This window comes from Melozone crissalis, unplaced genomic scaffold (genome assembly GCF_028551555.1).
Source record: "Melozone crissalis strain CALT ecotype California unplaced genomic scaffold, PUWL_Pcris_2 ptg000029l_1, whole genome shotgun sequence".
In the NCBI taxonomy this organism is placed as follows: domain Eukaryota; kingdom Metazoa; phylum Chordata; class Aves; order Passeriformes; family Passerellidae; genus Melozone; species Melozone crissalis.
Window position 1 is genome coordinate 9,050,051 of NW_026535807.1, and position 25,208 is coordinate 9,075,258.

General features: G+C 45.1%; 1 protein-coding gene across 1 annotated transcript; it reads left to right on the plus strand.

Moving 5' to 3' along the window:
• The first annotated feature begins 656 nt into the window (after positions 1-656).
• On the plus strand, positions 657-24,538 carry IHO1 (interactor of HORMAD1 1). The gene is made up of 8 exons (XM_054281200.1): positions 657-712; positions 7,856-8,015; positions 9,364-9,521; positions 11,321-11,369; positions 12,024-12,111; positions 19,363-19,466; positions 20,239-21,432; positions 24,299-24,538. The coding sequence occupies exons 1-8, from the start codon at positions 657-659 to the stop codon at positions 24,536-24,538; spliced, it is 2,049 nt and encodes a 682-aa protein (XP_054137175.1).
• The last annotated feature ends 670 nt before the right edge of the window (positions 24,539-25,208 follow it).

Genomic DNA, 25,208 nt, shown 5'->3' on the forward strand with positions numbered 1-25,208 from the left:
CTGAGGTGACCACAGGGACCCTCACCTCCAGGGAAGCAGCCAGGGACACTCAGTTCCAGGGTCACCCCACAGACCCCCAGAGGACCCTGAGGCATCTCAAGCCTCAGGGTGAGGCCCAGAGGCTTCCAGCCTTGAGGTGAAATCCAGGGACCTTCAGTCCCGAAATTATCCCAGTGACCTTTCGCCCTGGGATGAGACCCTGAGACTGCCATAGGACCCTCAGGCCTCTCCAGCCTCAGAGTGTGATTCAGGAACTCTGAGTTTGGGGTGACCCCGAGGACCCTCAGGCCTGGATTGCCCCCAGGGCCCCCCAGCCCTGGGGTGAGACCCAGGGACCCCAGCCCTGGGGTGCGACCCAGACACTGCCCCAGGGCCCCTCAGGCCCCACAGGTGGGCAGGCCCAGTGCTTGGCTGCATCCCAGGCCTGTGGAGGGCCTCAGGCCAGGCCTGCCCTGGGCCTGCAGGGCTGTGTCCCCTGGGCTGTCCCCACAGCCACAGGACACAGGTGATGCTGCCCTGAGTGGGGCTGGCCATCTTCTATCTCCCTCCTCCCTGCCAGGCACTGTGGCACCATGGCCGCTGCTGGTGGGGAGAGGCCGTGAGGGCCGTGGTGCTGTTTGGGGGCTGCCTGCCAGGCTGTCAGCCCTGAGAACAACATGAACTTCAACATCTGGAACATCAAGGAGATGCTGAGCACACCGACAGCCCTCGGGTGAGTGTGGGTGGGGGGAGATGGAGAAGGGATGGGATGTAAAACAAAACACTTGGCAGGGGTGATGACAGGTGAGGTTAAACATGTCCAGAACTGATCTGTGGCTAATTAGGAATGTCTAATGGAAATTCATTAGCCTGCCCTGGGATCCTGTTTATGTCCCCAGCCTGCCAGCACTGCCATAGACCCACCATTGGTGGGATTCTAAAAATCAGCATTGGCTGGAAGCTGGACCCTTGTCCATTCAGGGTGTATTTGGAGAAGCCCTGTGAGCCATGCTCATCTCATTAGATAAGTCAAGTGTTCCTCTTGCCTGTGCAGAGGGCAGATAGAACGAATCGTGATGTGCAGCATTATTGCACATTATGTAACTCAAAAATTATTCCATATCCTGCATTTATACACATGGCTTGTTTTCTCCCCAGCAGAAGCCAAAGAGCAGCTAGAGCTCTGCACATCTCCAGTCTACAGTGAAACAACAAATATTCAGATATAAACATCTGGAGGGCAAATATGTAAGACAAGCTGCAATTTGTACTTCAGAGCATCCTTTGTATCACATGGCTAAAAAAGGCAGTGGTACTCATCCCCTTTTTGACTCCAGAAAAGCTAATTGATTAATTTGGTACTCTGGCCCTCTGTTAGTTAACTAACCCACTTACATAACTAACTTGTTCAAATTCACAGTTTTAGTCATACTGTCTCTTTGGCCAGATGTTACCAAAATGATGGATGATAATGAAAACATAATAGTCATTTTCTTGCCCATTATAGAAATACTTGTCATATAGATATTAATTAACTGAATTTTGCACAGATGCAGGGGGCAAAGGGGAGCCCATTCAGGGGAAAATTTATTTCTATCTCTCACAGTTTTGTCTTTATTATTGTGCATTGCTTAACTCTATTGTCTTCTTGGTACCTGCAGATTAATTTTGTTTGTTTTATGGGAGGTTTGTTAGTTTTCAATAAGTTCTTTCTAAGTTTGAAAACCTGTGACTTTTTTTCAAGTCAGAGACTGAGGAGGGGAAGTTTAGAGAATATATTTAAAAGACATAACATATATAAAATATATAATTGCATTTTTATATTGTATACATGATATATAAGATCTATTTTTAAAATATATAAATAATTCTGTGTAGTTGTGCCATATGGAAGGAAATGAGTGGAAGAAGTACAGATGCCTATTTGGAAAGGGATCACTTGAATTTCTTCCTCCAAAGTAGCCTATCACCTACAACATCTTCCCTTTTAACTCATTTATCAATGCAGGAAGAAAATATAGGCAAGATTTTAACACCCACTCCTCAGCATTTTCCACATTTTTTACAAGTGAGTTCAAAAGGGTCAAATAGGGCATAGAATGTTACTGGAAATGCAGCTGGGTTTTTAGAGGAGGTAAGAAGGGGGAGAAAATTTTCTGTGGACAATTAACTTTTTCTAAAGGAAAGAAAAGTTTCCCACAGGAACATGTGAATGTGTGTGTGTATTTAAAAAGGGGGCAGAAGTGTTGATTACTTTTCCCTGGCTGACTTCTATTACTAGAAACCTTTCCCACCACAGCAGGGTATGCTGTTTAATCCCCAGAAAACTCTGTCAGGGAGCTTTAAAAATGAAACATAAAATCAGCGTATAATCTAGGCAGAGCATGACTCACTCTGTGAGTTCTTTGCAAGTTTGAGTCAGGGTGTTACTTCTGAGAGCAGCTGCCACCAGGTCCCCAGGAAATGCAGAGCTCCAGTGATGCATTGCCCTCACAGACACAGCTCTGCACAAGCCCCAAAGTGCTCTGGGTTTTATTTGTTATCTGTCAGACACACAAGTGCTTCTCTGCAACCCTAACAGCCTGAGAAATAGGGTGTGGGGAACCAGAACCTCTGCTCCAGCTGGTTTTATGTATGAATATTGACATAACAGGGAATTGAGAAATGGAGCAGAGGGAATAAGATCAGGTTGGACAATAGTATCAGGGTGCCAGTTATTTTAGAGGGTGGAAGGGGGACACATGACAGCTATACTGGGAGAGCTTAGGCTCAATTTGAGTGTATTGACAGAGGACACAGTTTTTATGGATTGAAATGCCAGCCTTCATTAGAGAAAGTGCCACATTGAGCAGTGCTGCTGCCTGCCCAGCCTGGAGGGCTGGCAGAGGGAGATCACAGAGGATGAGAGAACAGCAGCCACAAAAGCACTGATGCTTCAATCAGCCTTTGACTGACTGGATAAGCATCACAGGGGTGTGATGCTGAAAGTACATTTTCAGGCACCATCAACACCATCAGCCTTGGCCAGGGGCTCTCAGGGGAAGGCACACATCTTGCCTTGGCCCTGAACTGAGCACAAGATCCCTGTTCAGGCCATTTGCTCTTGTAGTGCTACCATGAGAGTGGCAGTAGGGAACTGGAGTCAGTATCTCTGCAGGAGCAGCAGAAGCCAAAAAATCCACTGCTGTTAATTAAAAGAAAAAAGACACTGGAATAGTAATAATAAAACTCAGTAAAAATTAAATTAAACTGTACAACCCAAAGGGTTAAATGGTTGCCTGAGGGAGAAGGATTATTCAGACTTGATTATATAGATTTTAAATTGAAGTTATGAGAAATTTCTTGTATCATGAGAAAAGAAGTAACTTGCAAAATGCATAAAAGCTACTCATATACTGACTTCCAAAGACATCAGAAGCAGAAAGCCTGCCAGAGAGTGTGTAAGGCCAAGAAATTATGAAAATATTAAAGAGGCATTCTAAACAGCTTCTTGAAGTTAAGGCCTACTTGGGCCACTACTCTGTATGGTTTATTTCTGCTCTTGAGAATAACTTCCAAGTTTAAAAACCTCATTCAATCCATTATCCATGAAATTCCATCCCAAATCACAAGGTCACATATTTTGAAGTTACATTGAGGTTCAAGAAGAAGCAGAAAATGAAGAAGACAGGCAAGACAAAGACCAGGAGAGCAGCTGTAAAATTCCAGAGCCTCACAGGAATGAGAAACCAGGGCTGTAAGTGGAGGCTGGAAGATGGCTTCAGGCTAGAGAGGGGAGTAGCAAAAAAACCCCTTATCTCCAGATGCCTAACTTTTAATATGGTTGGGGATGAATTTTGTAGGAGCAAACAGGGCCACTCTGCAGGAATGCCAATCTCCTCTGAAGGAAAAGGCTCTGTTGTAACAGCTCAGGACAAAGGGTTACATGGATGCCAAGGTCAGGATGTCTGGGCAGTGTTGAATCACAGCTGAATGAATAATGAAGAAAGTCATAGAAAGTAGGAGTGATCTTGAGAAATTAAAATAAGACCAGAGGGATTTTGAACCTGAAATTTGGAAACTGGAGGGAGTGTTTGAGCTGAATAACTGAGAGGGATTTCATCGTGGTTAATGCATTAGGGCCAGTGCCAGAATGTGTTTGTAGAAATTCCTTTTAGGATGTGGTGCAAGTTATTTGCAGCAAGCAGGTCATGCCATTCCAGAGGACAGGAAGCAGAATAATAATTTTCTGCTGTGACTGTTTCCAGTGAAGAGATGGCAAATGGCTGGAGGCTGCAAGAGCAGCTAAAACTCTTTGATTTTAACTCCTCCAGCTCCCCTGTACCCAAAGCCAAGGCTGATCCTTGCTCATTTGCTGAGCACATTGGCAGGCAGCTGATAGTGAGGATGAGAGCAGAATAGCAGAGCTACAGACAGTTCCTATAGATACAGGCTAAAGGCAGGAGGGAGAGCAGGTGAATGGCAGCTCCCAGAATTTATACTGGATTTGTTGTGATTCAGCCCTGGCCCCTAAATGAGGAGGAGCAGAAAGGGCTCTGAGATTTTCTGGAGGGAAACCAGGAGAAGAGAGACTTTATGGCACTGATCCTACTCAAGACACTGCTACTAGGAGAGAAGGATTTCTTTGGGAAAGAGGCTTTACTGCACTTTGAAGAAATGTGTCAGAAAGGTGTAAGTGAGCTTCACCCATAGCGCTTGAGAAGAAGAAGGATGTTGGCACAGGTTCAGTGGGGATGACAGAACCAGAGAAAATCAGTGTTTATAGCAGCACTGCAGATAAATGTTACATTGCATATTGTAAAAGTCTCAGTTTACTTTTTCAAATGACTCTTAAACGTTGGTGTTGACACATTAGGACAGATCCAAACAACAGAATACAAATAGCAGTTCTTAAAAAAAGATTGATGAGGGCTATGGCAATTTACAGTTATGAAGCTTTAGTTTGTCAGTGTGCCTAGAATATCTAGGAAACTTTAGAAGAGGGTATTTATTGCATGCCATGTTTGTTTTGAGGTAAGCCAGAACCTTTGAATGAAAAGTGAATGTTTGCATGTGATTGTGTTAAATACTTGGAGTGGAAATCAGAAAATTAGAAAAATGAAAGAAATTCCTGAAAGTTCTAACTCCTCCTATAAAGGGGGAATTTCCACTGACAACAAGGAAACAGAGCCTGGGAAGATCTTGCTGACCCCCCAGATATGCAGAGCGCTGCAGATTTTTTAGATCACGCTCATGTCACGAGAAAGGGTTGGAGCTGCCAATATTGCAATACCTTGCATTAAGTTAGGTTGGAAAATGCAGTCATTTGACCATCAGTCAGCAGAGGATGATTTACCATGTTTTGGAGCTGTCAAGAACTTGTTTTACATATCTAAAGCTGGTTTTGCTTTGGATGAATATGCTAATGCCAGTACCAAAGGAATGTTATGTGCACCAACACAGATGATTTGGAGCATGGCTCATGTTAGCAGAAAGCCAGAAGTTCTCCTGAGGTAACTATTGCACTCCTCACTTAGGAGGGACTGCTAAGTGGAACTGCATACCTGGGATGTTTCCTTGCTGTTTATGGGAAAGGGTTTATATTTAGGATAGAACATGCACCCCTGAATCTCTGGCATTCTGAAGGGAATGGTCAGGTGGTTTGAAGAGCTGAAGTTGCCTGATCACGGATCTGATCCCACATCTGATCGTCGTTGTCTGATCTCTCTGGCAGGGCCAGGACTGGGCCAGGCATCGCCAGGCTGATGGCTTGCCCAGATGGTCTTGTTAGTAAATTAATTGCCAGCAGTGTTAAGCAAGGGATAAAGAAAGCATTGCTCAGGGGAATGAGTGCATTCAAAAGAGACATCTGTTTCACCTTGCCCTTTAATTTGCAGAAGTGCCATCATTCCTAAACCAACTGCTGAGGTAGTGGACTTAAAACAGAAAAATTGGGCTCCAGAGCAGCCAACAGCTGCCTTTGGTTGTAGTGCAGGGTAAGCCTAGGAAGTCACTTGGCTCATAAAGTCCTGTCAGCTCAATACTCCTCATAAAATCTTTGTTATAAGAATCTTGTGCTTCAGGTAGTAAATAACACAAAGCATCTGAGAAAACGAGCGTACCATGGGGTGTGATATTCACCAATTGTACTGGACAATTTCAAAGGCAGTTCATCAAGACCACAAAGCATCTGAAGATTATAAAAACCCTTCCTCAAACTAAGAGGGAGCTGTTTTGTCTGGAAGACAGAAGGATTTAGAAAACTGGTGCAGGAGCAGAAAGATTTATAAAACTGGTGCAGGAGATGTAATGCTTACATTGCAGGCAGGGCCTCTGCCTGTGTGGGGTCAGGGCAGCCCATGTGCTCACATCTCCCCCACATACTGCCTGTAGATTAAAATTTTTTTTTTTTTTTTTTTTTTACAAAGCTTAGCTGAGATGGAAACAAGAAACTGTGCAAGTAAAACTGTAGTCAGATTTTTTTCTTAGCAGATTTGGGGTCCAGAGAGGGATTAAGGGAGAAGGTTTGAATTCAGACAGACTTATCAGGCTTTTTGAGAATTCAGGAACCCATACCTCATCTATTTTTGCCTGCAGCTCAGTGTAGTCAGTGAGCTTAGAGCCAAAAGCATTAATATGATATTGTCAGTGACACTAGCGTATAATGGAGACCAAGCAGTTCAAGTGCTGCTGCTAAATCCCCTCCCTGTTGTGTCTATGATGTTTGGGCTCCTTCCAAAACTGGGGATTAACCAAACACGTCACTGCTAATAAATGTTGAGGTGATCATCTCTTGTTATACACATGAGTTATTATCCTATTCCTTCTCCTTTACTTGTATCATTTGACATGGAAGAAAAATCTTGTGTAAATTTTTCATTAATTATTTTCATTTATTTTGGTCTCTAGTCCCCAGCTCCAAAGGCAGCAACACATCTCTCCATCTTGGTAGCTCAAAAAAAGCAAGAGCTGAGAATATAAACCTGATACAGTTTTTTGTGTTTGGTCCTAACCTAAACACTCTGCCAGACCTTGTGGATGTGGAGCAATGGAATAGTGATAATTTAAACTGAAAGATAGTAGATTTAGACTGATTGTTATGAAAAAATTCCTTCCTGTGAGGATGATGAGGCACTGGCACTGGTTACCCAGAGAAGCTGTAGATGCCCCATCTCTGAAAATGTTCAAGGCCAGAAGGGATGGCACTTTAAATAACATGGTGCAGTGGAAGGTGTCCCTGCCCATGGTGGGAGGGTTGGAACTAGGTGATCTTTAAGGTCCCTTCTAACCCAAACCCTTCTACAATTCCTTGTGAAAAATGAAAGAAAGCTTTTATATGCACCTTTGCTAACAAAAAAATCGGAGTCAGGCTCCAACACAATGAGAAGCTTTGCAGCTGGGCAGGGAAGCCCTTGTCTGAGGGAAGCTGCTCCTGTGCCACAAGCCTAGCCCATAAAGCAGGAGAGGAGTATGAGAGTGTTTCTGAAGAGGAGTAGAATCAGAGCAACACAGCAAAAAATCAAAGATATCTAGGAAAGATTTATTTGAGTAACGCTCAAGGGAAAGAAGAACACTTTTGAGTAGCATGTTAATATGTTTGAAATACTTCCAACTATTCATATCAGTTCATCCAGCCATATGCTACCTCTATTTATTTGTTGTTCTACTGTGTCAGACTTAAGGCATCTGGAGAATAAACGCCCAAGAAATGTCAGCAATAAGTCAGAAAGGTTTATTGTTTATTCTCTTGGAGCTGCCTTCCAATTTATTGAAGCAACACCTGAGTTACAGCAGAAATTGTTATCCAGAGTAGCACTTCCAGCAGGCCATGTAGGGAATTTTGTTTGGCTTTTTAATTACTCCAGACTCATTCACCTCCCTCTCTGCCCCATTTCAGGCCCAATAAGTTTTCCATGAGGAGCAGCACTGCCAGTGACTACTCGAGCCTGAGTGATTCTCAGCTGCTCTTTGGCTCCCAGTTCTGCCCGGAGAACGCGCAGTCGGCAGCGGCACCGCTGGAGCTGGGCACGCAGCTGGGACAGCAGAACTCCCAGGATGTGAGTCTCACTCCCTCAGCCCTGAGCAGGCACACAACCACCATGCAAATTAATGGAAAATGCTGAAATCAGGTGGTAACATTTGCAAATGTCAGTAACTGCTGAAATCAAGTTGTCTTCTTCCTACATACACATCCTTACTGTGACAAGACAAAGTAGCAGCCTGGTCAGAGTAGTGTGATATTTATAACAGATTGCTATAAATTATTATTGAGATAGGTATGATTTTCTTCAATCACATTTTTTAAGTTACTGAAATAATATGAAATTATTCTCAAGCTAATGTCTTTAGACCACCTACCTAGCTAAGTCAGAATATTACATCTATTTTCCTTTCAAAAATGATGTATTTCACTTCCTTAGCTTTCTGCAAGGATGACAGAGCTACTCAGTGTTTGCTTCCCTGCACTGACAATGACCTTGCTGCTCTGTTGTTAAGGTAGATGCTTGGATGATTTTGGATAGGGGTGAAGAGTTTCTATGCTCACAATATTCCTCCTACAGCTCATGGTTTCTGGTGTTGCCAGCCTCCATTAAAATAGTTCCTGCACAGCTAACAGAGAGAATCAGATCAGAATAAACACACCTGGAGCAAAGATTAGGGAAGAGCAGCTGTGCCAGCTTGGAGGCTCCAGGCTGTCCTTCAGTTCCAGATGCTATCTGCTGTCCTATGTATTTTGCTTAGGAGCAGTTTTCATCAAACACAAACCAGGAAATTCACTTTTCACAATTGCAAAACATTGATGAAATTTGCATTTTTTTATGTTTTAAGGAAAAGGCATTGCCATTTTCATCACACAGTGTCGGGAAATTTTGTAGAATGAAGCTTTCATATTAATATTAAATTTCTGTTCTAAAATGTGTATTGAAGCATGTGAAAAACTCATCTACAGTCTGTCGATGTTGCTAGTTGGCAGCAAAATGATGTCATCCACCAGGCAATTCAATAAGATTTTTTTTTAGATTCCTGTACAGGGAGATTCTACTGACAACTTGAACTTTTCTACAATTTCAGGAACACTGAAATTCATTTATAGTCCCTGTCTTGAACATAGAAGGGGAAAAACCCAGCACACCTTATAATTGTAGCAAACTGAAAACCCTCAAGATGAGAGAAACTCCTGTGTCTGGAGGAATTGGGGCTGGGTCTCAGTTCCACAGAGAGTTGATCTAACTAGGCACACTAAATGAGGCATAATCTCACAAAATTCTTAATCTCCTCATCCAATGTAATCTGTCATGTCCAATCACTGTGAAGTCTGTCTGCACTGGATAAACAAATGGTTTCTTCTAATTAATGTTCTGATTATTTTTGTACTTCAACAGTTTTCTTTTGTTTGTGTCACAGAGTGAGCCCAGTATTTTTACCAAATACCAGACAAAACCACAGTTATTTGATGAAGAAACAAGAGAAAAAGGCTCTCTTAATTTTGGTGCAGGAAGAGCAAAAAGTGTCTTGGAAAATTTTGAAGTGAATAAGAACAAAATAAAGGACAAATATGACCGGTATGTAGACATCCACTGGAAATTCTTTCTCTTCTGGTGGTTTTCACTCTCTGCAGCTCCTTCTTCCCCTCTTACAAATCACATATGGCATATCTGCATACTTCTCCAAGAAAAGTATTTTCAGGTTTTAAATAATTTCTAATTAGAAAGAGTTGCAAGGTAAGAGAATAGTGTTTATTTGCAGTTTATGTAACACATTCAGCCATAAGCCCCACTGAACAGCAAAACTCTAACCTGAATTTACCTTTGTCTTTATCTAATCAGCATTGTTTCTTTTTTCTGTATTGATTCTCTGTGAAAACCCTTTTCTCTCAAACTTTTATAGTCTATGTGGGGAGTGATAAAAGGGACTCTGAGGGTGGCCTTCACATTTGGGCCAGATGAGGGGATTGCCAATCACACTTGTGTGCAGATTGCATCTTTATAAACCTGCACATATCTCTAGAATTTTATTTCCATACAAGATTTTTATGTATTGTTTTTTTTGGTAACAGACAAGTGTTATTTGCTAATGTAATTTGCATCTACTCTTTGTCAGATGTCAAGAATTACAGGTACCTGTAGGTCCTGAAGGACTTCAAGGAACAAGCCAGCAATTTGAAGCTCAAAAATGAAATATGGCAAACTCCCCAGTGCACCTATAAATAATTCTTAGCACTGTACATTTTGTAATGTAACATCCAAAGTGAAGTGTGTTTTTATTGAAAGCCTTTGATCAAATCTGGCTATGTATCTCTCCTGCCTTTTTAATAGGCACTGCCTTTCTGATAAGACAAAATTTTATTCTCAATTGCCTATTAGAAGAAGATTTTTGTAATGAAATGACAAAGTATTTTTAAATGTTTAGGCATCACTCATAATTATTCCTTATTTTTTCTTTAAATGAATTATGCTTCTTCCTACACTCCAGACTTGCTCCCAGATTAGAAGCCTGTTTTTAGAAATAACTATATTATCTTTTCAAAGATAAGCATATAATTTATCAATTTATATCCCCCTCAAGTTTGACTAAGAAAATTAGTATCTTCCTTTCCACAAGGCTAGAGAGATTTCTTATAACTAGATTCTACCTGGCCTCTGCATATTTTTGGCTGTTGTAATTTAGATCACTCAAATGATTGACTTCAAATGACCCAAATCTTCAGAGAGGAAAAGGTTATCACTTTGCTTAGCAACCGTCCGTGCATTTTGGTGTGGCAAGTTAATCACGAGTATAGCCTGGTTCCTGATACGCTGGCTCAACTTAAAAGGGCAGATAACAGAAACCGCAGGCATAATCTCAGGAGAAAAAGATCTGCAGTATTTGTTCTTCCTGGCCTGGGCTTTGTTGATGCTGAAGCTTTTCCTGTGTTTTTCCCACAGTTATTTTAGTCCAAGCACAATAGCCGTGTATCGCAGCAACTGGCACGTCACAGGCTGGGTCCTTCCGGAGCCTATAACGCAGCGCTCACACCCCAGCAGCTAATGGACAGCTGGGCAAATGCCAGCTAAAAATCTGACAGACAGCCAAAAATCTGAAAGTAAAAACCCCATAACTTCATGTATTTGATATATAGGAGCATGTGTGAATATGTATTTTTTTCTTACTTTACATTGCAGAGTCCATGTTTTCCTGAAACAACTGAGGTGACTTCAAAGGGTTATGCCCCCTGAAGTAATCATGTTTCTGTGCTAACATTTCATTCTACATTATGCCTTGCAGTGTTTCATGTCTCATTTTTACAGTGATCTTTTCAATTTTTGTACACTTCAGTAATTTACATTTCTGTTTCATACTTGTTGGTTTTTTTCCATTTTAGTGAAGTCCTAAGCACCTTTATTTCCAGCATCAAAGACAAGCTTCAAGAGGTAAGTTACTTCAAATTCAGAATGTAAAATAATGAAGAGTTAGAAATACTACAGACTATTCAGTATTCACTTTCTCTCCTTTGCTATGCTGATATCTAAAATATTACATTCTGTGTCTTAAGCACTCAAATACTTTAAACCAACAACTGTAAGGGTTTTTTTTGCATATACCATTGCCTTTGTGTCCTTAGGGTCAAGGTCTTTAGGGACTTGCCTCAGAGCCAGTAGTGGAATTTCTCTGGGTCTCTAGAGCAAAACAAGCTGTAGTGGCAGCCTGCAAATATCAGTTCTTTTTCTCTTCTGCCTGAAGAAAGCAGTCTACTCTCAGGATTAGTCATTGTGGTCTGAAGGTGAAGGTCTCTGACCCAACACTTCTAAAATTCATTTTATTAGTTATTATTAACCCTATTTTACAGATCAGTATCTCTTTTTTGAAATATGTTCGGATTTCATGAGCCTTTTGAGCCATCCCAGATCTTCCTTGGGGTTGCAACCAACAGCTGCACAAATTGTTTCAAGTGACAGATAAACAACCATTTTCAGGCTGTTTCATTTCGTGAGTTGCAGTCATTGTTCTGTGGCATCTGGGGATGTGATTTTGCAAACAAAGAAAAGGCAATGTTTGAATTTCCCCATTTACCTTTGTTTTTACAGCTGCCAGTGTGCTTCGAGAAGTTTGAAGAAATGCTTGATTCCAAACTCAAATCCAGTTTGGTTGGCCTAGAAACCCTTTTCAAGACATGTAAGTCCTTCCTGTGCTCCTGTTAACAGCAGAGGGCACAGTCAAACTGCCAAATGTCAGCATGTTGTCTGGAGGCTGGGGTGAATTGGGCAACTCATTCTGCTCACAGCTGTTCTCCCTTAGGGAGGAGAGAAAAGAAGATTTATCCATCGTATGGACTTGTCAGGTTTTCCATTCCTATTATCTCATTTTTTCCTTTTCTCCGTTCTCTTGTACTTAGGTGTGGCATGGCTAGACACTGTGCTCAAATTGATAAACACACCTCTGGTTTTGTGTTTTGTCTGGAGTATGATCATTTTTAGGCTATCTGGAGTACTAATGGAATACACAGTAAAAAATAACTCAGATATTTATATCCTGAGTATCCACATTCAGTTTTTAGGGCTTTCTCAGATTTTCATATGTTAGTTTGAAGTCTTCCATTGCTCCTCTGTGCATGAAGTGATTAAGTTTTGGATGTAAACAAAACTAGTATTGCTCATTTCTTGAATGAGAAGCACATAGTGAAGCACACTATTGCCATGATAAAAGGGTGACCTCCAGAAAAGCTAATAATATAAAATACTTTTGAACAACTCTGTCTCTCAAGTGGCTAATCACAGAATCTTTACTGAGGGAAAATGCTTCAAGAAATCGTTTCTAATTTAGCTTAGAACTGAGCCTTTGAGAGTACATTAATTTTTAATGCTGGTGTGATGCTTTATCAACACTCTGTCAGGACTGCTCAGAGTTGCTCTGCTCTGTGCCAGAGCAAGAGGCCATTTTCAATATACACAAGAAACGTGAAGTGAGTTGTATCTTGTGAGATGAAGGCAGCAGACCTTCACAAAAGCACAGTGGTATTTACTGTGTGGCAAAATGTGGCTCCCACAAAGCACATCTCTGACAGATAGCTTTTAAATCAACAGAGCCCTCTCAAGCAAAAAGAGTGGAGTCTGATTCATTATGCTGGAGGCCATGATAGGCTGTACATTTGAAAGACTAATCTCATTGTACTAAGAACATTCCCTTGCTGTGCTTGGCAAATGCTCTTGGTGGGACCCTAATGTAAACAAAAATCTGTCTGCTTTGGCCAGCACAGCAAATTCCCTCTTACACATTTTCCCACCTTCTAATTACTTCAGTGCCTCAACTTGTCCACTCTGCAGCAGGACTTTGCCTAATTTCACATAGCTCGTGGACAGAAATTGTTGTCATGGCACTGAAAATCAAATCTATTGTTCAGGGCTCCCCCTCTTCATTCCATATCATTTACTCAGTTGTCCTGTTTCCTCTCCATATCCATTTTCAATGAATGTGCCTTGAATGAAATGAGAAACCTCCCAGAGGTGCATGCTGCTAGATTTTCAAAGCAATTGAAAAGAAAAATTGGCAGTTTCTGTAATGCATCATGCTGCAGAATGTTGAATATATAATGAAAATCATCACATGCTGCACAATGTTGTTCTTTTTATATTTCTGGGAGGTTCATCTGTCACTGGTTAATTGCAGATAAACACTGTCATTTGACTGATATCACAGTGATGGATAATTAAGTTCCCACAAAATAGATAACTACGCCAGTGCCTTGAAAAGAGGCAGTTCCCTTGAAAAACTGGTATAAAATTCCAAAACTCAGGTGAAAGAGCTAAATTCAGAGTGAATAAAGTTCTGAATGCCAGAGAGTGATGATACAGTACCTTGGGATGTGGGTTACATGGCAGAGATATGTTAAATCACTGGCAGTGAAGGATTTCACATGTAGGAGAGGAATGCAGAAGATGAAGAGAACTAGTGCACCAGAACATTCCAACAGCTCTGAAAACCAAAGGAAGGTGGAACTTGAAATCAAGTCTATCTTCATTAAAAGCTTATAAGGAGTATCTCAGGTTGCATTTTTAGCAGTGGGTAGCAAGCATATTTGGCATAGTCTGCACAGCCACCAGGCAAGAGCAAAACAGAAAATATTTTTCAAAATGTATTTCCAAGTGCTGCTGGGCTGTCGTGGTCTGTGCAGGAAGATTTTTTAAAATATTCTCTTTTGAGTGTTTGTCCATATGTGCTTGCACACTGTGGATAGAGCTGGGTCTGGCCCTGGAGATGATACAAGGTTTGGCTGAGCAGCTTCCACAGAGGCACAGGCTCTCTGTGCCTTGCTCACATCTCAGTGGGCAGTGCACAGGGAGGTAAAGAGGCAGACAGACCCTGTGGCCTCAGTTCTTCCACCTTATGTACATACAGTTTCTCTGGTTGACTTGCCCATTCATTATTTTCTATTTCCTTCCGGTTTCCACTCCTGTAGCTTGTTTCTTTTCATATTTTTCACATTTTAATTTTCATATCCACACTTCTATTAAAGTCTTCTATTTTTTTTATACAAATGTCAATTTTCACCACTCAGCCCTCTTTTGCTGCTTTGCTGTTCTGTATCTGGTAGTTCCAGCTGTGACAGCTCAGAGCAGCTGAATCCTCCACAACACCTTGTCTGCAGTGCACACGAGCAGCATCCTCCCAGTCTGAGTGCCACAGGCAATCCTCTGACACACTGCCATCAAGGGTGACAAAATAATGTGCAATATGTCACTTGCAGAGGTATGAGGTGATGCAGTTCTCTGACAAGATGCAGGGCACAGTGAGCAGTTTTCAAACATGACTTGCTTCCAGATTCCCCATGCCCAGCAGCTGCTGGCAAAGTTTCCAGGGGACATGCTGTGTTTAAAATGGTGAGATTTGAACTTGTTTACCTTGAACAGTATGGTCCAGACTGGGACACCCAATTCAGACTCCCTTATGTCCTGTATGGATTGAACAGTCAAAAAGTTTGAAAGTGATTTAAAAAATGTTTTTTTCCATGTAGCTGCTAACTAGACATGCAGTGACTGACAAAGGTGAGGGACTTAACCAGAGGTTTAGTCTTAACTTGAGGTGAGGGACTTAACCAGACTCCAAAACAGCTCCGTATGGATGGTGAGAGGAAGTGTGGATGTTCCAGTAGATACTGGAACCCCTCATTGTCACAATTCAGGGCTTGGAGCAGTGTGTGCTGTAGCACAGGGTGAGATCAGGGGCAGCTCATCCCACAGTCCCCTGATGCAGGTTCTCTCTGATGTCTTGTGGAACAGGACCCAGGCTAAGCCAGCACAAACCTGCCAGCTGACTGCTTGGAGTGTATCTGAGCAGGGTGCAGCCATGTCAGCCAACTCTCTCACCCTCTGGCACAGCCCCATGGCTGCCCAGGGAGAGCATGCAGTGCTCTGGTGAGCTCCAGAGCTGTCTTCCCTGCCCGTGTCTCACCAGGTTTATGGCACCTCCAATTTCCCCTACTGAATCTGGGCATGGGGGAACCAACCTCCTTCCAAAGTGTTATTTAAAGTGGCTCTGCTGCTAGTGCCAATCTCAGGATGAGCTGCGTAGATGATGATAGAGAGACATCAGAAGCAGTTGCTGTTTAATATTCCTGGGCTGGGAGGCTGGTGCTCCCTCCCTTGCCTGCTCAGGCTGTAGTTTTCAGCTGCTGGGAGTGCAGCTGCACCTGGGCACAGGCTGATTTGCAGGGAACTCTCTGCAGCACAGGGTGGCAGCCCTACCCCGAGGTCCTTCAGCCTTTTATCTCATGCCAGATTTCATATTCCAAATGTTGTTATTGTAAACAGCAGCATCAGAACACAAGGGTACAGCAAATCAAAACACAGCAATGCCTCAGATTGTAAAAAACTGCTTTGTTTAAATTACCTCGAGAGAGGCACAAGTCTGTGCATAAGTCACCCATTAACTGAGTAAAGATTTCCTGTCTGTGATCAAGTTATTCAGTAACTATCTGCTGCAGGGTTTATTTGAAGAAAACCTCTGAAGCAGCCCTTCTTGATCATATTCAAAGAAAAAAGACGTAACAGGGTCCTTGATCTGATCTAATTTGGCTGTCTCAAGGCCTATTTTTTCGGTAAGCCTTTATTAACACTTATTTTTACCTTGTTTATTAGTGCTTGACAAGTCTGAACACTTCTCTGGGTATGGAAGCAGGGAGGGAAGGAGAGTCCCCTCCTCTGTACTGAGGGTTTTTTCTGCAGAACACTCCTACACGTAGAAACGAAACACGTTCAAAAGGCTGGCTGCTGCTTGCTTGCCGGCAGCACGCTGTGCTGAGTCAAATGTGTGTGCAGATCACAAGCCCAGTGGATGCAGGACTATTTTTAGACTGAGGATAGTATGTTTAAGAAGAATAGATAGATTAGGGAAACCAGAAAGTTTTAAAAATAATTCTGAGCTAAAATTAGGCATATGGAGAAGAGCAGCAAGGTAAGCTTGCAGATGCTGCCCTTCCCGTATCTTCATGATATAGACATGGAAGGTGATAAAGTGACATGAAAGGAGTTTCTTCCTTTAGTCACTACTGTTTTCCTTCTCTTTGTAATTTGGCAGGCTCCCCCAAAACCTCCTGTCAGATTGCAGGTAGCCTTTGTTGCCAATCAGGGAGATGAAATGTCTTAAAGGCCCACTCAAACATTCACTCCCCCATTACAAACCCATCCTACAAATTACAGATTTCCAGGTTTCTAAAACAGTCTAAATCTGTCAGAGCAAAACACTAAAAGATTAAAAACAGCAACCACATTGACTGCAACAGCATATTGTTAGAAATACCTGCAGATAATCCTCAGAAATCAGTCAAGCTCCTACAGAGAACAAGGCAAAGCCATGTGGTGATGTGCATCCTGATATAATGGAGAAATTCCCCTCGAGCTCCAGTCTGGGAGGTGGTTTTAATTCAGTGTGTGTGAGGATGATGCACAGATAAGGCAACTGCAGGGTTCTGTCTCCCAAATGACAGCTGTGTGCACTGTGCCCAGCAGGGCTCCTTTGGAGGAGGCAAAGTTAACATCCCAGCAGGGCACAGGGGATTCCTGGTGCCAGGAGGTGCCATTCCCTGTGCCCATCCCTGAGTGGCACCTCAGCCCTGCGCCACCCCGCGCCTCAGCTTTGCGTGGCTGAATGGGACAAACACTTTCAATCTCCTTTCATAAGAGGAGATTACCATGTAAGCACTTAATTAACTTGCAGCTTTTCTCTGCCCATGTCTAGCCCAGTCTCTTTCTTTCCTTGCACATAGACAGCTGGGAAGGAATGTGGGCTTCCAGACATCTTGGGGTGCATAGCAGTTCTGTCAGCCAGAGCTGGTGCACTGCCACTCACCCCACTGCCCAGTGTCACCTGTGGCCTCTGGGGCTGGCATTTACATCCTTGTGTCACTTGCTAAATAACTGAATGCCATTTGACTTTTGCACCCAGGTGGCTATAGCAGATTTTAAGCCTGTTTGGCTCATGAGAAGGCCTTGATGAGCACCTGTCAGAGCTGCCTTGTCCCCTCATGCCACTCAGCTCAAGAGCTGATGTTTTCCCTTTAGTTGAGGCTTATTTTTTAAGTTTCTCCTTATTTTTTCTCCTTTTTTTTATATTACATGACAACTTCCAGTGAAAAGCTTCGTTTGAATCTACAGAAAGGCCACTGTGTTGTCTTTGACAAAGAAGTCACCTGCATTGTCCTAGAGTATTAAATCACAATACACCTTTTATAAAATCTTGTTCTTATTCTATTTCCCTTCCCTCAAATTCATATATTTGAGTACTTTTCTCCTCAAAGTCTGTTCTAAGACCTTGCACCATAAGAGAACAAATTACTAAGCCCATAATTGCTCAGATTGTTTTCCTTTCTTCCTTCCCAAAATTTCAAAACCATCCCTGTTTTTTCAGAAGCAAAGCCTGTACAATCACTTTCTGCCCGCCGCTCCCTAATAGTTATTAGCTCTTTAACCAATTCCATCTCCAGTTTGACAGAAGGCCACAGCTCACTGAGATAATTAAGTCCCTGGAAGCTTAATGAAAAGAGCTGAGCAGGAGGAGAAGGGATCCCCAGTGCCCTGCAGCCTTTGAGCACAGCACTGTGGGGCAAGAGGTGCTCAGCAAGGAGCTGAGATAAACACTGCAGAGCAGGAACAGCTTCAGATGGGCTCTCAGCTCCTCTGACACCAAAGTCAATCAAACACCTTGGATCTGTAGCAAAAGAAGATTCATTAATTGCAGAGCTCTTGTAGCAGCTCGTTGAAATGTAGGCTTTGTTCTGATTTCTCTCAGGTGTGCAGTGCTCCAGCACTCCAGGGTTTCAGTTATCCTGGCCCATTGGTTTGGCAGTGCTTTACCTTAGCAAGAGTGCTTTGGATCCTGTTCTGTGCCAGCCAGCCAACATTCCTCACCATCTGTACACACCTTCCTGCACCCTTCACAGGAAAGACCAGACATGTTTAGCTCTTCCTCTCCACTCTTTCTCAGCTCTTTCTCTCTGTCCTAATTTACAAATTTAAAGTAGACTTCCACAAGATTGCTAAAGATTTTTCATCTCCACACACAATGCAAGCTGTGTTCCTATCCCATAATGTATTAGGCACAGCAGTGGTTCCTATAAGAGTAATTGAAGTTGTATGGGGGGATTTATATAGTTATACAATCATATAACACAAATCCCTGGGGTTTTATCAGTTTTTCAAAAAGACTGACTGAAGCCAAGAGCAACTTGCTTCAATTTAAAACCCTCCCAGGGAGCCTGTGCCTCCACAGGACTCTGCTGGGGCCCCCACTACTAAGTGCTGGGCACAGCTGCCTGGTTCAGGTGATTTCTGACCCCATCCCTTCCCATGACTGGCAAATGGAAATTCCAATTCTTTGCACACTCCTTCATAATTTCTCTCTATTCCTTCTAGCAGTTTTCCTTCCATTTTCAGCCTCCTGTGCATTTGTGACACAGTTTCTCTGGTTGTACTTCTTAGCCATTAACTTCTTACACCTCCATCCAGTTCAAGCCCCATTTCCCATCACCTGGTTGCATGACAGTGCTGTTTATACAGGGATGGATCAGCTATGCTGGGGTCCCCCTGCCTTGGCCATGCCTGTTGTGCACCTGGTAGACAACCAAGCCTCAGCCTTCCCTGCATTCAGCCTACCAAATTCTGCAGCTCTGCACAGCCTCTCCTCTCCAGCTGCCACATTAACAGAGGGCAGTAAATGAGGTTTGGACTATGTGCAGCATCTTATAAATGTCAAGTGTCTTCCATTAAAAATCCACCCCATTGTTCATTGCTCGGGGCTTGGGGAGATCACAGCAGGAGAATCATGTGGTGATTCATGCCAAGCCATGCAGAGAGTAGCAATAGTACTGATAGCACTTTATTCACATTTACAAATGAAAGACCAAATGTGGTTTTTATTGATTTCCCTATTTAGTGGAAGATGCTCTTCAAAGTCACTGCAGCTTGGTGCTGAAAGCTTTGACAGAAAAAAGCCAAATGGAGCAGGCACTGCTGGAGATGGAGAGGAGACTTGCAGCCGTAAGTGAAGAAATTAATCTTTTATTCTGAGTCCTCATTCTGAATTTCTCCTGCTTCTTCAAAATACTGACTGAATATTAAATTGCCTTCGAATGGTGGATTATAAAGCAGACTGCTCCTGTTATAATGAAAGGGGAAAGACATATTAAAAAGCTAATTCTAGGCCAGCTACTGACAGAGGCTTACCCAGGCACTGGCTAACAGTGCTGTAAGCTCTGACAAAGCCCTGGTCGGTAAGAGAAGAAGCCAACAGTGCCTTGTTGTGGCAGGCTGTGATGGAGCACTCTCTGCTTCCTCACCTGACACATGCCTTTGCTGGAGACATGTGCAGTGCAAGCCTGTGAGGGGAGAGCAGCTCGTCCCTCAGCACCTTGTCCCTTCAGCCAGGTGTGTCACAGGGAGAGGAAAAAAGACATGAAAAGGAAACAAGTGGATGTGAGCGACACAAGAATGAACTGTCAGAGACCTCCTGATCAGGGCTGGTTTCTCCAAAGGCCCTGCTGCAGGAATTGCTTTTGGCAAGGATGTGTCACACCAGCACATGAGAAGGCAGTGCTCCTAGGAGAGGGGGCACACTCTGGGTTAGGGGGATGCTCCAGTCCCAAACCTCTCACCTTTGTGGGAGAGTTTGAGGATATCTATTACACAAGAAGATGCAAATTGCTAATCTTTGGGTCAATACCAAACTGATACATAGTACCTAAAATGTCCTTACTTATTGCGCCTTTTTGTGTGTTTTTTACTGCTTCTGCTCTGCTTTCTGCTTCCCCAGAAAGATGCTGAGATTTTGGATATGAAATCCAGTATGCAGCTGCTGAAGGAGGGTCTGGAGTCCCTGCCAGCCCAGCTGAATGACCAGTTCCTGAAGTCGTGTAAAGAACTTGGCTTCCTGACGCCGTGTAATGCCTCAGCTGGGCAGCACACGCTTTTGTCTGGTGCCAGCCTGCCCCCCCACACGGCAGATAAATCTTTCCAGACCTCCCCTGGGCTGTGCCAGTACTGTGTCCTGAGTGAGGAGCACCTGCACAAGCCATGCTGCCCAGGCAGGGGAGTTTGCAGCTGTTCAGGCTGGTCTTATTTCCCCTGTGTGACAGTGGGACAGCAAAACAGAGCCTCCCCTGGAGGGAACCAGCTCACTGGAGATGGCACATCTAAGGGTGACCTAAACCCAGCCTCAGAAGACAAAGCCAGCCCCATTGCTACAGCAGCCTGTGACAGAGCAAACACCTTCTTGCAGGAGGTGAAATGCAGCTTGGAGACACAGAGCTGTGCTGCCCATCCTTGCATGTGCTGGGCTGGCAGACACTTTTTGGGGAGTAGTCAGAGGAAACAGTGTCCTGTACCACTGGAAGGGCCTCTACCAACCCCCCTGAGGAAGGCGTTCAGGAGAGGCACTCGAGGGTTTAAACCCCTGACAATATCACAGCAGCAGCAGCCTCAAGTTTGCCACCATTCTACACAGAAAGCTACACCTGGGCAAAGATACAGCAACTGGCCCACAAACCATGAGGTGGAGAAGGCAGCTGTAGGGAACAAAACAAAACTGAGTCCAGGAAGGATGTCCTGGAAAAGAGCAATAAGGAGAAAGACAACACACTCCACTAAGGGGAAAGGTGAACGCTCTGGATGTGCTGACAGTGGGCTGAAGCAGAGGAAGGCAACTGGGATTATTGACTTGGAAAGCTCCAGAAAAAATACCCTTCACAGCTACTTGGTTGATCTCAATTCAGAAAATTCTGACCTGGTTTTTGCAGCTCCCCATCAGCAGATCCTCAGCAGTGCTCAGATGGGGCTTACAAAGAATTTCACACCAGTGCCACACTCTGATAAAAGCCTGCAACAACCTGAAAGCAGAAGAAAGAGAAGTCTTGAAATTAAAAAAACAATGAATGTTTCCAGTGTAAAAAGGTATCTCCTGGATTCCTCTCCCGAGGAGAATGTACTCTCCCTGTCTAGCACAACAGATGTAAAGCAAATGAGCTACTTCAGCCTCCAAAGCCCCTCAAGCTCCAAGAAACCACACCCTGTCAATCCACAGGCACAGCAGAAAACAGCCTGTTGCTCTTTACTGTTAGATTGTGATTCTTCTGATTGAAGGGGTTTGTTTCATGCTCAGAGCCCCTAGTGCAGGATGACCATTTCAGCTGCAGTTTATTCCTCTAGGTGTGTTACTGGCATAGTCAGAGGCAAGACTCAGGCCTGCATGCTTGAAAGTGCTATTGCCAATTGGAGATATTGTAAGGGACTAAGCAGGGCTCTCCCCTGGCTTGGAAAGCCGAAGGGATCTGTGCTGCTTTACTTCCCTGCTCCCAGCAGAAATGCCATGGGCTTGAGTTACACATTTACACAGCAGTGAAGTACCTGACATTCCCAGGGAGGAGAGGGCTGGCAGAGCAGACTGTCAGTTCAGTCAGATTTGGCACCGAGGTCTACTGGAAATTCCTCAGCTAGATTGATACAATGCTATCGCTGTGCCCCGAGGCTTCACTCTGTTTCTCACTCCGAGTATCTCTGTTGGTTTGCTATGTAAAAGTTCAGGTTTTTAGTAGAGTAGTATTGTTCTGGTCGATTTCAATCAGGTTCAGATTTGTCTCAGGAGTTGTTTGTGAATGTTTGGCAGGGAGAGGTTTAACTGAGGAAAACCAAACCCCAGTGTCTCAGGTTTGTCCAGTACTGTATCTCTTCTCCTTACAGGCTGAAATTCCTCAGTTTCAGAGATTCAGGAAGTTATTTTGTTTCTACTTCATTTGTCTTTTGTATCTCTTGGCTGATTAAAGAATTCTCCAACATACCCTTTTCAAGGCCAGTGGTTCTCAGAAACCAAAGATACAACAGGCAGATCCAGCAGATGAGATGTCTGGACAGTCCCAGTTCCCACAGAGCAACTCTCTTCAGGGTGCCCAGCTGGGACTGTGGGCAGCTCCCACTGCTTCGGACACTGGTGTCACGTTTGATTTTTGATCTGAAATGTTACCAGCAGAAGAAACATTTTGGTGTTGACAAAACCAGAATGCCACAAATTCAAATTATCCAGCTATGCCATGGGAAATGGCTGTGATCCCTTTCTTCTGGCTTTAATAAACTCATCTTCACCAGAGCCCAGTGTCTCTATGTTGGGTTGAGTTTTTTTCTTTTTTTTTTTTTTTTTCTTTTTTTTTTGTTTTGTTTTTTTGGGAGAGGTAGAGTCCTCTTCCAGCAGGAGAATAGGCAGCTGTTCTTTAGCTGTTTAACTCCCCTGGATGGTGGAATCAGGAGGATTCTTTTTTTTAGCTCCTCTCTGGTATTTAAAGACAGAAACCTTCACCCTTGCAGCTTAACATTGGTCCAGTGATATTAATTAACAAGGAGAAGCTGGGGTGGGGGGGATAGTTAGATAAGGGGAGTCCCCAGAGCCTTGGGATGCCCCTGTCAGTGAAGGGTGTTGGTGATGGCTGCCGGCAGGAGTGGCTGTTATTTACATTGCCCTTGTGTACCCGCCCCCCCAGCACGCTGGGCAAAACCTGTTCGGTGGGCTTTCCACTCCGTGTGCCTTGGAATTAGCAAGGACTGGTGCAGGTCTCTGTGCAGCCCCTGGTGCGGATGCTGGGAGCTCGGCAGCACATGGCTGAGCTTGGAGGGACCTCTGGAGGTGTCTGCTGCAAGCCCCTGTGCAGAGGCAGAGCAGGGACCGGCTCTTTGGCACGCAGAGATGGAGCATCAGTGCCGTGGGGTGCAATGCAGGACTTCCCTGGGGACCCTGCAGCTCCTTGCCACAAACACACACTGGAGCACAGTGCAAAACAAAATCCCTGGAGATGGAGGAGTAACAGCAGGAGCAGCCAGCAATGCCTCCCCTTGCACAGGACAACCTCCCTGGTGCATGGGACGAAGCCCCAGCATAACACCCTGGCCCCCACAGTCCCCCTGTGTATTCCCACTCAGGGTCTCCTCCAGGGTTTCAGCTGCCAACAAGGGCATTTGTCCCAGTATGGCTGTGAGGATGGCAGCTCCTCTCCCAGCCTTGCTGGACAAAAATGGAACTGTGTATGCTGCATGGCAGTGGATTTCCAAGATACTCTGCTTGCACCCTGGAGGAGCTGGTCCTGCCTCCTAGCCTGTACTCCCAACTCACTGTCACTGGCTCCTTGCTGGGTCAGCCATGCCCCAGGTATGTGTGGTTTCTCCTGCCCTTTGTGTCCATGGAGCTGCCATACCAGTATTTGTGAGGGTCTTGTCCCACCCTTCAGCCAGGGAAGGTGCCAGGGTGGTTCCTCCTGCAGCATGGCCAAGAAGAACTGTGGAGGGCACAGGGCAGAACAATAAAACACAAACAATGGTCAGGAAAAAAGCAAAGCTGGGTTCCAGTCTGTCTGAGGGCATTTAACTGGGGCCATTTTCTCTGAAACTCTGAAACTGGCGTTTGGAACCTTTCTTGGGGGAGAACAGTGATGAAAAGCCTGTGACACCAAGGTGGCCCTGGGCACAGGGGTTGAGAGAACTGGATGGTGCATCCTCCACCCAGCTGTGCAGGCAGCAGGCACGTGGCTGCTGCAGCAGCACAGAGCAGGGGCTCAGCTTTTCATCTGCCAGTGAGTCACTTGGCAGAGGAGGAAACCTCTGACAGCACCGAGGATGTGGAGGCGGCTGCTGCGCCCCTGCCTGGTGCCGAAGGTGCTCCAATGGCTGTGGCATACAGGGCACAGCCAGCTCCCTCCCCACAGTGCCACTGCACACCCAGCACTGCAGCTGCACCTTCCTCAGGTGAGACCATCCAGCTGCAGTGGTGCCCAGTGCTGGCAGTGCTTGGTGCAGGGCAGGATCGCCTGCACTCTCCCCCTGTGTGGCCTCCCCAGACCAGCTGCCTGCCCTGCCTGCCTTCTGGGGCCCAGTGTGCCCAAATTGGCCAGATTCCCAGACCCTGTGCTCAGCTGGCTGCCACGGCCTCCAGACCCCACAGAGGAGGGGATCAGGGACCAGAAATGCCTCATGTGCTAGTGGTGAACACAGTGCCCTGGAAATGGAGAGGTGGCAGGGAGCAGGAGTGGGACACTGTGCGCTACTGCCGGCACACAGGTGCTGTCATGGGGACCTGAGGTGCCACATGTACCTGCTGGCCTGGCGAGAGGAGCAATGGGGATGGCAGGACTTTGCCAAGACTTTGGTGGCTCAAGCACTGCTGAGGTGCAGGCAGGGAGGAGCAGGGGTGCAGGCAGGGAGCTGGAGTGCAGATGTCACCCTGCAGGATGGAGCCCTGAGCTGATGGGACTTTTTGACGCTGTGGCCTTACCATTGCCAGCTCAAGCCTGGGCAGGGTGGGCAGTTTTCCAGCCGGACAATTAAGCAGATTAACCAATTACCTGAACCTTGGCAGGGCCCCACATCCCAGTGGCTGCCAGGGTGCTGCATATCCGTGCTGAGCTTTTGAGAGACAAGTGTGGGGCAGGTGTGGGGCAGGGCCCCCTCAGACCTCCCTCAGGACCCTGCTAGTGGATCCGACTGCCCTCTCCCTCCGCCTATCCCCGGCGGCCGCGGGACCAGCCTCGGCCGGGCCCGTCCCAGGGGCAGCATCCCCCGTCCGCCGCCCCGCCGCGTCCTGACCCCCGGAACCTGCCCCGGTGCCCCCCGGAATCCACGTCCCGGAGGAGCTGCGCCACGGAGAACCCGTGCCTGGGAGCCCACCCGAACCTGCCCCGGACTGAGCTGAGCCCCACGGACCCGCTCTCCCCCGTGGCCGGCCCTGCGGATCCCGTCCCGGCGGCGGCC

Excerpts from the sequence above, each read along its gene's own strand:
- IHO1 (XM_054281200.1), top strand. The coding sequence starts at position 657 with ATGAACTTCAACATCTGGAACATCAAGGAGATGCTGAGCACACCGACA. Across the intron at positions 713-7,855 it reads AGCACACCGACAGCCCTCGG|GCCCAATAAGTTTTCCATGA; the intron begins GTGAGTGTGGGT and ends GCCCCATTTCAG. Across the intron at positions 11,370-12,023 it reads TCAAAGACAAGCTTCAAGAG|CTGCCAGTGTGCTTCGAGAA; the intron begins GTAAGTTACTTC and ends TTGTTTTTACAG.